This window comes from Primulina eburnea, chromosome 3, assembly GCF_022965805.1.
Source record: "Primulina eburnea isolate SZY01 chromosome 3, ASM2296580v1, whole genome shotgun sequence".
NCBI lineage: Eukaryota > Viridiplantae > Streptophyta > Magnoliopsida > Lamiales > Gesneriaceae > Primulina > Primulina eburnea.
In genome coordinates, this window is record NC_133103.1 from 1,201,475 (window position 1) to 1,214,828 (window position 13,354).

At 34.6% G+C, this 13,354-nt stretch overlaps 2 protein-coding genes across 2 annotated transcripts; one reads left to right on the forward strand and one right to left on the reverse strand.

Moving 5' to 3' along the window:
- Positions 1–2,425: 2,425 nt before the first annotated feature.
- LOC140827966 (isoflavone reductase homolog) lies at positions 2,426–4,133 on the forward strand. Its single transcript, XM_073190930.1, has 4 exons — positions 2,426–2,845; positions 3,063–3,303; positions 3,541–3,744; positions 3,835–4,133. Exons 1-4 carry the CDS (start codon positions 2,516–2,518, stop codon positions 3,999–4,001), a joined length of 942 nt encoding a protein of 313 aa, XP_073047031.1. The 5' UTR covers positions 2,426–2,515; the 3' UTR covers positions 4,002–4,133.
- Positions 4,134–4,801: 668 nt separating this feature from the next.
- On the reverse strand, positions 4,802–8,534 carry LOC140825121 (G-type lectin S-receptor-like serine/threonine-protein kinase At1g67520). The gene is made up of 7 exons (XM_073186680.1): positions 7,140–8,534; positions 6,865–6,963; positions 6,364–6,554; positions 6,031–6,241; positions 5,701–5,938; positions 5,464–5,614; positions 4,802–5,334 (listed from the first exon to the last, which is right to left on the reverse strand). Exons 1-7 carry the CDS (start codon positions 8,368–8,370, stop codon positions 5,023–5,025), a joined length of 2,433 nt encoding a protein of 810 aa, XP_073042781.1. The 5' UTR covers positions 8,371–8,534; the 3' UTR covers positions 4,802–5,022.
- Positions 8,535–13,354: the final 4,820 nt, after the last annotated feature.

The following is a 13,354-nucleotide window of genomic DNA, read 5'->3' on the forward strand; positions in this document are numbered from 1 at the left end:
CTACTTAAAGTAATTTCTAATAAATCATTTTTAAGGAATTCATATTGAGTTATAAAAATAAGAATTTTAAGAAAAAGTTGATGAATGGAATTTTAACATAAGAGTAATATGGTTAAAATATTTGCTCTTTAGGAGAGAAATGATTTTTTAAGTGATTAGCTTGTCTAATTTTAGGTTTTGAAGTTTTCAAAGTTTTATTTTGGTATATTAATTTTTATTTTTAATTTATTTTAATTTATTTTTATCTAATTATTGACTCGACATCTGACAAGTCGATAATTTTTGTCATCGTATAAGCATTTTACGGTATTACATCAAATGTATACAAAATCTATTTGTCCTTTTAATTGCCGGCAGATCCTTATAAAACAAAATCTAAAATTAAACAAATTTAATGTATAAAAAATCTAATTTTCCTTTTTCTGACATTCAAATTCTTGATCAAAGATTGAATAATTGCCGGCAGATCACTAAAATTAAATATGTTATCTAAACTACTAAAATATATAAAATCCATATAATCCATGATAATCGACGCGGAAAGAAATCCCCTACTGTGGGGTACAGAGACACAGCACTATAATTTTTTTTTACAACAAATTTTTGAATTTTTTTTAAAAAAAATTCTTATTCTTTCTTGTATTCTTTTTTAAATTATTTTTTGTCAATTTTTTATTCTATCGTTTTTTCTTGTTATAATTTATATTTTTATTTTATTATTATTTTTATTATTATATAACATATATTAAGAATTTATTTATTTATTTTATTTATTGATTAATATATAACCAATAATAATATTTTGAAAAACAATTTTAATGATTTATTAATTTTTAAACATTTTTTTTGTATAATTATTAAAATTCAAAATAATTTAATTTAAAACATGCCCAACCTGAATTGGATTCGTCAAGATTCTGGTCTGGGGTGAGACAAGACAGATCCGATCCGAGCTTGAACAAACTTGTCCCAGACCCACCTTGTTCGCCGGGTTTAAACACGATTAAACAGGTCTACAACTGGAGCGGGGGCCGAGTCCTGAGAATTAGTAAACTTTTTTGGGACCCGCCCATCAATTATATATATACATATATATGTATATATTATTAAAAATTAATATATATTTGTATTATATTAAATAACAATATTTTGATACCTAACTCGATGGGTATGTAAATGAGGCGAGACTGGTCTCGGATTTGGTTAAATCCGTTCCATTTCCATCCTTAAACATGAGTTATCTAAATAATATAATTGATGCGATCCGGGTGAAATGGGGGAGTCGGGTCGAGTGCTCCACCGGATCTGCTATCAATAATGTTGTTCAGGAAATGAGCACATTAGTTGAATCTGTGAGCTATAGCTTCCACTGTAACCTGCAGACAAGGAGATAACCACGTGAATGGGCGCCGGAGGGATGTCCGGCGTGACCACTCCGATGCTTAAGTCAGCAGGTGAAGAAGAAGAAACACAAGCAATATATGTGAGAATATACGAGTGCTTGAGAGAGAATTCAAGGATTCAGAATCTTTTAAATGAGATGAATACATGCTATTTATAGAAGAAAAGGTAGTAGGTACCTTGTTTCCAGCGTCACCTACTAAATATGTCAGGTCGGCTACCCATGCTTATAGCTTTGATGTTGACTTCCTGTCACGCCACTCTACTCTTCCATCATGTCACATGAATAGGATTCTGTCGGGTACGCTTCTCGAGACAAGATCTTACCTTCTGAACCACTTGAGTGTGGCACTGTTATCGAGGTGTCCGGGTAGAATGACTTCCGGGAGATTTATACAAGAGCCCGGGCTTAAGACTGCCCAGAAAGTAGAGCATGGGCTTGCACCTGTCCGGCTCCAGAAGAATCCATCTGCAGACTCGCTCGGATTTGGGAATCCATTTGATATTTCGGGTCATCCATGACCCGGGCTCTTACGGGGTATCAATAATCAAAACAAACAAGTATCAGGAAAATCGAACTAAGTAGGTTCGAGTCTTCCCCACTATTTTAAATTTTTTTAAAAAAAATTGAATGGAAGAAAAAAGAGAAAATCGGAGTCCAAAAAAAGAAAGCGTGTAACAAAAAAGTCCAAAAAATAGAAAATAGAAAGAATTAAAAATTTAAAACAAAGCCAAAAAAAATTTTAAAAAAATAAATTTTTTCCTAGTGTTCCTTGTTGTGGGATCCGTTCCAGATTTAATTGTGTGTAATGTGTGTGTGTATATCATTTCATTTTGAAATCAAATTGAAAACTTTAGGTTTATATCTTTTTTGACATAAGAAATAAGATAAGCCATCGATTTCAACACTGGATTTGAATTAATACAGATATTATTGTCCTATCATATATATATATATATATAAAGTCCCGTGTGTCGTTTTCATACATGAATTCTTATCGACGTTTGTATATAATCTGAATAACTCCCACTTCAGATTTTCATGAAATTCCCCTATATAACGGCTGCTCAGTTTCCCAAGCTCGAAAAATATAACAAAATAAAGATCTAAAATATGGGAAAAAGTAGGGTTCTTGTAGTGGGTGGGACAGGTTACATAGGCAAGAGGCTTGTCAGGGCAAGCTTGGCGGAGGGCCACCCTACTTACATCCTCCGGCGGCCGGAGATCGGGCTTGACATCGACAAGTTGCAGCTCTTGTTGGAGTTCAAGCGGCAAGGGGCGGAGCTGGTGGAGGGATCCTTTTCCGACCACCTTAGCTTGGTGGAGGCGGTGAAGAGAGTCGACGTGGTGGTATCAGCCATGTCGGGGGTGCATTTCAGGAGCCATAATCTGTTGCAGCAGCTGAAACTCGTTGACGCCATTAAAGAAGCTGGAAACATCAAGGTGCCACGTTTGCTTTTTGATTGAGATGAATTCTGTTCTTATGTGTTGGATTTCCAAACTTTTGGCGGTAGAGTTTTCACAAAAAGGCATCAAAAAGTTATCAAGAAGATTGACACATTACATATTTGGATATATATTTCAAGATTATTTGATGTCAAGTTTGATCTGGACAAATAAATAATTAAACCAAATTACGAAAGCAGATATTAATTTGCAGCGATTCTTGCCTTCGGAGTTTGGGTTGGACCCTGCGCGGATGGAGCATGCCCTTGAGCCAGGAAGAGTTACTTTTGATGAAAAAATGATTGTAAGAAAAGCCATCGAAGAAGCTGACATACCTCACACATATGTCTCCGCCAACTGTTTCGCGGGATATTTTGTCGGAAATCTCTCTCAGATGGGAACCCTTCTCCCTCCAAAACACAAAGTCTCCCTCTATGGAGATGGAAATGTCAAAGGTGCAAATTTAGATTTGATTTCTTTTTTCACCTATTTCATTTTATCTATTTGAGTTATATTTGCGCTTATTATCCACTTAAATTTACAATGTCGATCAATTAATTGCGTCAATATACTTCTTGTTCTATTAAGTAAATCACTTCTCCGATTTTTTTATATAAAAAAAATTGATTTCAATATCTGAATAATTCAATACAATTATTATGATACTAGCATAGTATTTTTTACAATACTAGTGGTCTATATGGATGAAGATGATATAGCAACTTATACGATAAAGTCCATCGATGACCCTCGTACGTTGAACAAGACATTGTACTTGAGGCCACCGGAAAACATTCTAACTCAAAGAGAGTTGGTCGAAATATGGGAGGATCTCGCGGGAACAACACTGGAGAAAATCACCATTTCAGAAGAAGACTTCCTAGTTCAATTAAAAGGTACAAATTAAAATTGCATTTTTTCATGTAGTTGTGATTGCTCGTCTATTTTCTATTCTCGATCCTTGACATAATGCGAATTTAATGCAGGGAGTGACAACTTTGCTATGCAAGTTGGAATGGGACATTTCTATCATATTTTCTACGAAGGAAGCCTCATGAACTTTGAGATTGGTGAAAATGGAGAAGAAGCTTCGCAACTTTATCCTCAAGTTCGCTACACTAGAATGAGTGAATATCTGAAGCGTTACCTTTGATTTTCTGCAATATTGTTCCTTTATTTTGTTTTGTTTGTCCAACATTGCATTTCTCCCTTTCTGTATGTTTTCTGTGTTTTTAGTCTTTGTAGCTAATATAATGTCGAATCACATTGAGTGCATATGATGTCAATTCTAACATGATCTGAGGTTAATTAAGAATGCAGAAATAAAGAAGTCGCATAGCTAATTCATTCTCCAAGCAGTCGGCTCCTTGAATTTTTTGTGGGTTATCACGTACGTTACGAACACAAGTCAAAAATGCTGGTGGTTGCCAGACTCTTAAGTTAGAAAATAATTTAAAGATGTTTTCCAAAAGAATAAAACAATGAGACTGTACCTTCAATAACGAGAATCCTCCATTCTTTATAGATATTTTAGATGTATTTAACAGGCTTTAGCCTTTGTAAGTAATTAATAAGTTGAATAATCAAATTGAGCCGTTGACCTTTGTAAGAAATTTAGGGCTTTAAGAAATGTCTGAAAAATTAAATTGAGTCATTAGCCATAGAGACAAATCTCAATTGTGGAATGGGACTTGCTTTGTTGGAAAAATCTACCAATTTGAGTAAATATAAAAGTAAGATTATACAAATTTGAGACTGTAATTCAATAGGGTTCGGTCAGGGAATTCTGGGAGAGGTAAAAAAAATTATATATATATTTGGTTTTTTTTTTTTTTTCAATTCAAGGATAATGGCACTCGATCATCTTTTTCGTTCGAAGGATAGTACCCTAGGAGCATTGCCATGGGTGGCCAAGATTTTGTTTTACCGTAACTTAAATACCGACGCACTGGAAATAAAAAAAGCACACTTGTATTTTCAGGTATCTCCTCCAACGGGTGATAAAATTACACGCTTTTCATTTTTCTCACACATACACTTCACCTTTACCACTTCAGTGACTTACATGTCCCTGTCTGAATTAACACCACCTTTTACAAATAATAATGCTTGACCAATATTGAAACAACAGCAAGAAAATTCAATAAACTGCAATACCAATTTAAACTAAGAATTTATCTTCCTTCTTCTGTTTGAGTAAGTGAGATTTCATTGACTGAGTAGTTATTTTGTGGTGATATCTTCTTATTCAATTCAATCACGCTATTTCTTGTGATGAAAGCTGGATTCTTGGGCATGGGAATATCCTTCATTTCATTTTTCAACATGGATGTAACATCTTCTATGCTCGGCCGGTCAACCACATTATTCTCGACACACAAAAGGCCGATATGAATGCATCTGTGTAGTTGTTGAATATTGCATGAACCCCTCAGTGTTGGATCCATCAATTCTGCAGCAGAATCATTGCTCCATAGCTCCCAAGCCTGAAGAATGAGAAAATTTGGTGGTTGTTTTGAGGGTAAATAATTGCAGGACGAAGCCAGAAACGTAACGAGAAAGAGGGACGTGTTTAAAGGGAAATGTAAAAAGGTTCGATGGTAAAAAATGCTTACATGTTCCACAAGATTTAGAGGTCCTTGAATGTCGTGGAAGCTGTTGTTTTTTCTGCCACTCACAATCTCAAGAACAAGAACTCCAAAACTGTAAACATCTGATTTCAAAGAAAATATCCCCTGCATTGCATACTCAGGTGCCATATAACCACTACAAATGCAGAGCATTCTATCAAAATCAGGAAAATAAAGAACTTCAAAAATTATTGTATAGAGGGATGATAATATGTTTCTTACTAGGTCCCAACACGCCTTTCTGTGTTGGCTTCACTGGTACTTTGCTTAAAGATTCTTGCGAGACCAAAATCAGAAATCTTGGGATTCATACCTTCATCAAGTAATATGTTACCTGACTTCAGGTCTCGATGAACTATCCTCAGGCGCGAGTACTTGTGTAGATATAGTAGTCCTTGAGCAATCCCTTCGATAATAGTGAAACGTTTGATCCAATCCAGTAGCCCCCTCTTGGATGAATCTGTTATGCCATAAAAACAGATATTGTCTTATGTACTGGGTATCTAGATCTGTTGTTCTTTAATTGATACTAGGAAAATAAAAGTTACATACCGAATAGAAAGACGTCGAGACTCTTGTTAGGCATGTAGTCATATACTATAATTTTATCATCTCCATGAATGGAGAAGCCTATTAGTTTCACAAGGTTGATATGTTGTAATTTTGAAATAAGTATTAGCTCGTTTTTAAACTCAAGCAATCCCTGTCCTGAGCTTCGTGACAGAACCTTTACTGCTATGTGGTGCCTTTCAGGTGTCACGCCCTGTAAACAGAATTTTTTTAGAAAAATGACATCAAAAGAGGGATGCATCATCAAGTAGATAAATTTTAATCAAGAATGTTCATTTAATATTCAAAGAAATCGAGTAATTATTATTTTTATACCTTATAAACTGGGCCAAAACCACCCTCTCCCAGTTTATTCTTAGAGGAGAAGTTATCTGTAGCAGCAAGAATAGATGCATATGTGAAGAGTCTAAGATCATGGCCCTTTGCTCCTCCATCTTCAAGCTCATATGTGCCAGTATAACCCTCTAATGTCAGGAGTTCCTGCACTTCTTCCTCTCTTTTTTTCCCTGTTAGATGATCATCGACACCAAATGGAAATAAAGATCTCGGAAGAATTTGAAATTAATTGAACAAAATGATGCTTGCATATCAGTGAAGTTGTGCTCTATTTTAGTGCTTCATTCTTTGCCGTTGAGTCAAAGTCGTTCATTTTCTTTTGTTCAACGTTTTTCATTTGTTGGCTAGCTTACGTCAGTAAAGGGATCCTTCAACTGATACATATAATAGTACTTGTACAGATAATTTGACTTGAATATAAATGAAATCCATCCTTTTGCTATATCTACGTTTGACAATAATCAAATACCAGAATCTTACCTTGCCTAAACCTTAGCAGAAGAAACAGAGCTGTGCCCAAAAAAAGCAGCCCTATAGGAACTACTACCGCAATGATTATCCGTCTCCGCTTACTCGCACCTGCCATTAAGTTTACAAGTGGGATTAGTTCTCATCTCAGTACAGTGAGAACTTAGGATTTAACATTGTTGGAACATTCGTGTTCTTGTGAGTTACGAAACATGAAATTTGAGTTCTCATTTCTATGCTACCAATTTTCTCGACTGGTCAATTAGCAGGAATTTATTTCAACTTACCTTTATCCGAAGATATAGAACTAATGACATATTTTCGAACTTCAGAGCCATCGAGACTCTGCCGAAACTGCAAATCTTTGCCTGTCCAATAAATGCACCCGGATTCATACCCATAAAATCCGAAACAGTCGCAGTTATTCCAGCAATTCTCCCGACAGTCGCTAAAACTTAGGCTCGAATTCTTAACGTCAACCGAAGAAGCAACAAGTCCACTTCTCTCTAAAAAGCTGCCAGACCTCAAAACAAATGTCTCACGACTATTCCTGCACGTCGGCTGTTGCCAAAGATCACACCCTTTATAACCAATAGGACGATAACCATAACAAAGACTAACCATTACGATGTAAGGCCTGAGATTATCAGTGTCGGAAATGTCCCCCGTATAGACCAGTCTCCATCCTGAAATAACCTTCCGGTCTTCAGGTGTCCAGCGCGGATCTTGGAAAAGCGAATAGGCAAAATATTCCTCGTCCTGAGTCGTTACATTTGTAAAGTTATAGTTCCAGTTAAACGGATCCGGGTCAAAATTCAAGTTCTCAAAAGTCTTGACTTGATACTTAAAATCGACCGACTCGCCATAATAATCCTTCATCGCACCACCAGTCCAATAAACCACCCCTCGTCGTCTAACCACAAGTCCGCGTGCACTCGTATCCCATTCCAGCGTGAAAGGACCAGACGCAGGATTGTTATCCCCAAACCAAGAAGTGAGTGTCCATTTTCTCCCGGTCCTGTGGTCCAATCCGAGTTTCATCCCCGGAAGTAATGTATCAGTCGGATAATCAAAACTCTGCCACAAAACAGTGCCTGAAGAGCCATCGGTTACCACAAAATTCCCCGACTCCAACAAAGTCGCAGACGCGTTACGGCTCGCCCCGCCTGCATATAGCGTGATAGGGTCGTTTCCTCCATGGTGCACGATAATCAACGCACCGGTGTCAGTTATCGTAAGAAAGGGGCTGGAGTCGTTGCCAACAGCATTATTCCTATTGCCAATCCACACCGGAAAGGAATCGCGAGCCGTGTACCATACGGCTACGTAACTCTCGTTACTGTCTTGTGGTGTATAGAACCCCAAGGTGAAATTATTTCTTTGAGAAACTAATTGAGAAGTAAAATTCAGCTGTTCCCCTTGTTTTATGGTGTCAAGGCATGCGACTTGGGAGACCAGTAAGCTACAAAGAATCCAGAAAACGGTGTTTATGCTCAATAATTTATGGGATTTCATCATGGTATCTTTCCTGGTCAGAAACGGTAGTTTATCATATGCACGCGCAGAGCCAAAAGAAGAGAAAAAAAGGGAATCCTGAGCTGGGAGAAGGATCTACTATCGAACTTTATTTGGTTCTTCGAATGGTCTGAATCTTATAAAAGTTGCGTGTTTTGAAGTTTCAAAGGATGGTCAAACCAACAATTTATCGACACGTGGATTAATTGAAGAGTGAAATTATTCCCATTGAAAAAAAGTCAATGCGTGTATTCCAGCCAATTTTGAAGACGGTTTGTTTCTTTTTCAAACTAGTTTAGCAAACTTGTTAGCATCATTTACACCATGAACCACGGAATATGAACATATGTGACTGATTCTTAAAAGACGGGCTATATCACTTTTACAAACTAATAACACTAAGAGCAGGATTCTCTGATTGGAAATGACATTAATAGTCGAACTCACCGTGAACTGTACAGCACACAGCAAAATAATTTAGTTGCATTGACGGCATTAATAGTCGAACTCACCGTGAACTGTACAGCACGCAGCAAAATAATTTAGTTGCATTGACGCAATTTTACCATATTCCTTATAAAGAATGAAACAAATACAAAACGTGAACAAGTACTCCAGTGATATGTGGATAAAGAACCTGAAATTCAATCACGATATTTCTTTTTCTCAGCAAGTATGCTAACGTAACAAGACCTAAAAAAGAAAAGCATCGGGAATACAACAATGATCTGAGTTCCTATATTTTCTATTTGATGATAAATCACCTTATCCGTGTGATTTTGCAGAGCTGAAAATGTGGATGTTTAGTTTTCCTTAAAAAATTCCATATGTCACCAATTCGAAAATTTTCCATTATTTTTTTATAATGTTTGTCCAATGTTTATGGAAGAAGTTGTCAGGTGTGTTTTTACTGCAATATTTGAGTATAATAAATGTATTGAAATTGATGCATTATACTATATGTCCAAAATAAATTTAAAAAATCTGATCAAATTATTATGTGAATAAATATAAGTTTAAGGTATGTATGTCAAAATGTGCTAGACTTGTCTCGTCATATAAAATAGTTAATTTGAGTTTTACCATGTCCTGATGCAAGCTAGTTATTTTTTAAATATTATCTTAGTTTTCCTCTTGTAATGTTGTCATTTGTTTTTTGCCAGGGTTCGTGGCTCCAGGTGGATGTAAGCTAGCTCTTTCCAATCACAAACATTCGAAAGGTATACAAAATAGACGATGGGTACATTTGTTAATTAAAGTTTTAAATTTTGAATTCCCATAAATCACCACACTCGCTGTAGTCTATAAAGCAAAAATTTATGTGAGACGGTCTCACGGGTTATATTTGTAAGACGGATCTTTTATTTGGATTATCCATGAAAAAGTATTATTTTTTATGCTAACAGTATTACATTTCATTGTGAATATGGGTAGGGTTGACCCGTCTCACAGATTTTGATCCGTGAGACGGTCTCACATGAGACCAACTCAATCTACAATCTATATATATAATCAACGTAATAATAATTAGGTCACTATAATATTACCGAATTTTTAATTCTTTTTTTATAATTCCTAAACTATGAGGTTGGATGAGATCGAACCCGAACTACTATAACGGGAAAAGAGGGTGAGACCAAAATTTCAGCCCTCCTTAAATCGATATCGTGTCCCTGCGACTTTGTCTTTATCACATGGCAGGATCTTCCCATACGTGGCAAATATTCATTGTATCCTTTTATCGGGCATTCGATTCAATGAGTTTCAAAAAATTTGGAAAACATTTTTATTTTTATTTTTATTTTTTTGAAGTAGTTTTTTAAATAAAATTTAAAATTGTAATGATATATGATCTAACACTCGATACTTATCAAAATTCAGCAATTATGTAAATAAAAAATTTTAAACCGTGAAATAATCTCAATCAACACATTTTAGATCAGTCAAGTCTCGAGTTCGGGCCCGCGTCTGTGTGATTAGGACCACTATAACAACTATTTCGTATTATCATCGTTTTACGAAAGTAATTAACTTAACTTACTATAGAAGTTCATTGTAACACATTTTAAACTCATTTTAAATATTTAAATTTATCACGTGGGACAAGAGGTATCGCAAACACCCTTCTTCAGAACGCGACGTCCTCATCGCAGCCTAACCCCTCGATCTACTAGCGCAAAAAACCTAGAGGTGCCTTCTACAGGTTTAAAAGACGACTCTCATCATACAACACTTTGCCACACAGATTTAAGAGATGTCTCACCTCAGGGACGGATCCAGGAATAAAAGTTGGGGGGACTTGAACTCAATATGATAAGTTATATATTATTAAAAAAAATTTACATTATATCGTTCAACGAAGTTGTACCCTACGAGATTTTAAAACATAAAATTCATCAATAATAGATTTTACATCAATATGTTTAGCTAAATCTCGTTCAATATAGAGTGTCAAACAATCGGCAAGAAAGTCATCCTCCATTTTATTGCGAAGTGCCGTCTTCACATGCTTCATTGCTGAAAAAGCCCGCTCAGTAGTGGCAGTAGACACAGGTAATGTCAAAACAAGATGAATCAATCTAGTCAACATAACATAAACACTTGACCGTCCACTCTCGGTCAATTGCTGACACAACTCAACAAGTGTAGAAACCTTTAAATTCTGCATCACATCAAGTTTATAATGTATCAATTCATACTCCAAATCAACAATTTCTTGAGCTGTGAAAAATCTCTAGGATAAAACTTCTTCGCAAGCTTGCAAATATCATCACTGTTAAATGAGTCAAATGAATTTTTAGGATCTAAAGCTGTACTAAGAGAAAGAAGTTCCACCGATAACTCATTGAACCGAGTATTTAACTCCATCAAAATGAAATCTATTGCTGCATTAAAAACATCAAAGTGGTAATGATGTTCTATTGATGTTCCATTTTGAAATAGTTCAAGCTATAATCCTAAACAAGAATAAAATAATTATTAAACAAATAAACAAGTAATAGTCAATCAATAACTCAACAACAAACAATCAAGAAACCACAAATCACGCACAGAGAAGCTATAAAAAAACAAAATAAATAATGTAAAACCGATTCTTACATGGATTGTTGTCTTGCCGATGAGCAATTCGATTTCTTCGGGAGTCCGCAATTCTATTCTGTCGCTAAAGGGCTTGGGACTTGGGAGAGAAATTTTGTAGAATTGAGGTTGGGTGGATCAGAGGATATGGGATGAATTTGGTCATATCCTCGTAAATGGACGGGACTTGATTGGACTAAGACATTGTTGTACGACGATTTTTGAAACAACCGTCGCTATTAGCAACGTTTTTTCAAAAAACGGTCGCTAATAGCGACTGTTTGAATTAAAACCGTCGCCGATCCACATCGGCGACGGTTTTACTAAAACCGTCGCAAATATTAGCGACGGTTTCTGAAAAACCGTCGCCAGTTCAGCCCTTGAATAAATCCGTCTCTGTCTCACCTGGACGTAGCACTTTGCCTTGCATAACACTTATTTCACGGCGTTCCTTACCTGTGACCGTCTTTTATACCATTATGTCACGTCCTGAGCTTGGGCATATATGACTGCACAATAGGTCCTTATAGCTTGGGCTTACATGTGACCGTCTTTTATACCATTATGTTGTACAAGAACACAATTAGTGTATGATAGAAACAAAATAAAAAAATTAATTTGAATTTAAATCGAAATTCACATATACACATTTTTTTTTTCATGAGTTACCCGAAAAAAAGATTCATCGAATAAAATTGATCCATAAGATCGTCGCATTAGTGTTTTTGTGTCGAAATCGTTTGCAATTAATAACAACTCAAGTCTTTTTAACAATTTGGTATAGTACACAAGTAATCCCTTAAATTCACCAGTATACACAAAATTTTTCCATTGATTTAACTTGTTACAAGAGCACATATATTGTCTGGGAGTTAAAAATTTTGGATGCATATTATTATATATTATACTTTAATTCATTATACGATAATTTTAATTTTTTGTTACTATTTTATATGTTCACTTTAGTTCGATTTATTTATGTTTCAGAGAATCAATATTTTTTGCTCTCTGACAGAATAGAATTAAAAATTTGCGATATTATATGGGTTTATTTATGAATGTCGGTCTAAAAAATTCACTTAAAAACTAAAAAGTAACATTTTACATAATTTTCTTTTTGAATGACATTATCGTATTATGTTTTTTATATCAGAAAATATATTTAATGTAACGATCTTCTCCTAAATAATTAATTATTCCATTCTAGTTATGTTATGATTATTTAAGGTACATAGTAGTAATATAATAATAGCCATTCACGGTGCCATTTTAGTAGTACGATCATGTGATATCAATAATTTTTTTTTTCATAAAATACTCTAATAAATAATATTTTTCATATCATTTACTAATTATTATATTATCTAATTCAAATTAAAAATTCAAATATTATCTCTACAAATTAAATATTAAATATAATTTACATTTATCCAAATAATAATTAAAAAATATAATAAAATTATATGAATCAACACGATCTATGGATGATTGTGATCATAATTCATATACATAATGATTATTATTATGTATATAGCTCGTATACGTCTTTTGTTTCGTTAGTATATATAAATACACAAAAACTCTTATTAGACGGTCTCACAGATCAATTTCGTGGATTAAATCTCTTATTTAGATCATCCATGAAAATATTACTTTTTATGCTAATAATATTACTTTTTATGGTAAATATCGGTAGGGTTGACTCCTCTCACAGATAAAAATTAGTGAGATCATCTCACAAGAGACATAATTATATAAATATCGTTAGTATATAGAAATATGAGATATACTATCAATATCAAAAATAAAAATAAACAATTTACAGAAAACAAAATTTTGTTTTAATTTTTTTTAAACAACAATAATACATGTTTTTTTTAAAATAATAATAATGATACATGTTTATGAA

Excerpts from the sequence above, each read along its gene's own strand:
- LOC140825121 (XM_073186680.1), bottom strand. The coding sequence starts at position 8,370 with ATGATGAAATCCCATAAATTATTGAGCATAAACACCGTTTTCTGGATT. Across the intron at positions 5,939-6,030 it reads TCTCGACGTCTTTCTATTCG|ATTCATCCAAGAGGGGGCTA; the intron begins GTATGTAACTTT and ends ATGGCATAACAG. Across the intron at positions 5,335-5,463 it reads CTCTAAATCTTGTGGAACAT|GCTTGGGAGCTATGGAGCAA; the intron begins GTAAGCATTTTT and ends CTCATTCTTCAG.
- LOC140827966 (XM_073190930.1), top strand. The coding sequence starts at position 2,516 with ATGGGAAAAAGTAGGGTTCTTGTAGTGGGTGGGACAGGTTACATAGGC. Across the intron at positions 2,846-3,062 it reads AAGAAGCTGGAAACATCAAG|CGATTCTTGCCTTCGGAGTT; the intron begins GTGCCACGTTTG and ends ATTAATTTGCAG. Across the intron at positions 3,304-3,540 it reads TGGAGATGGAAATGTCAAAG|TGGTCTATATGGATGAAGAT; the intron begins GTGCAAATTTAG and ends TTACAATACTAG.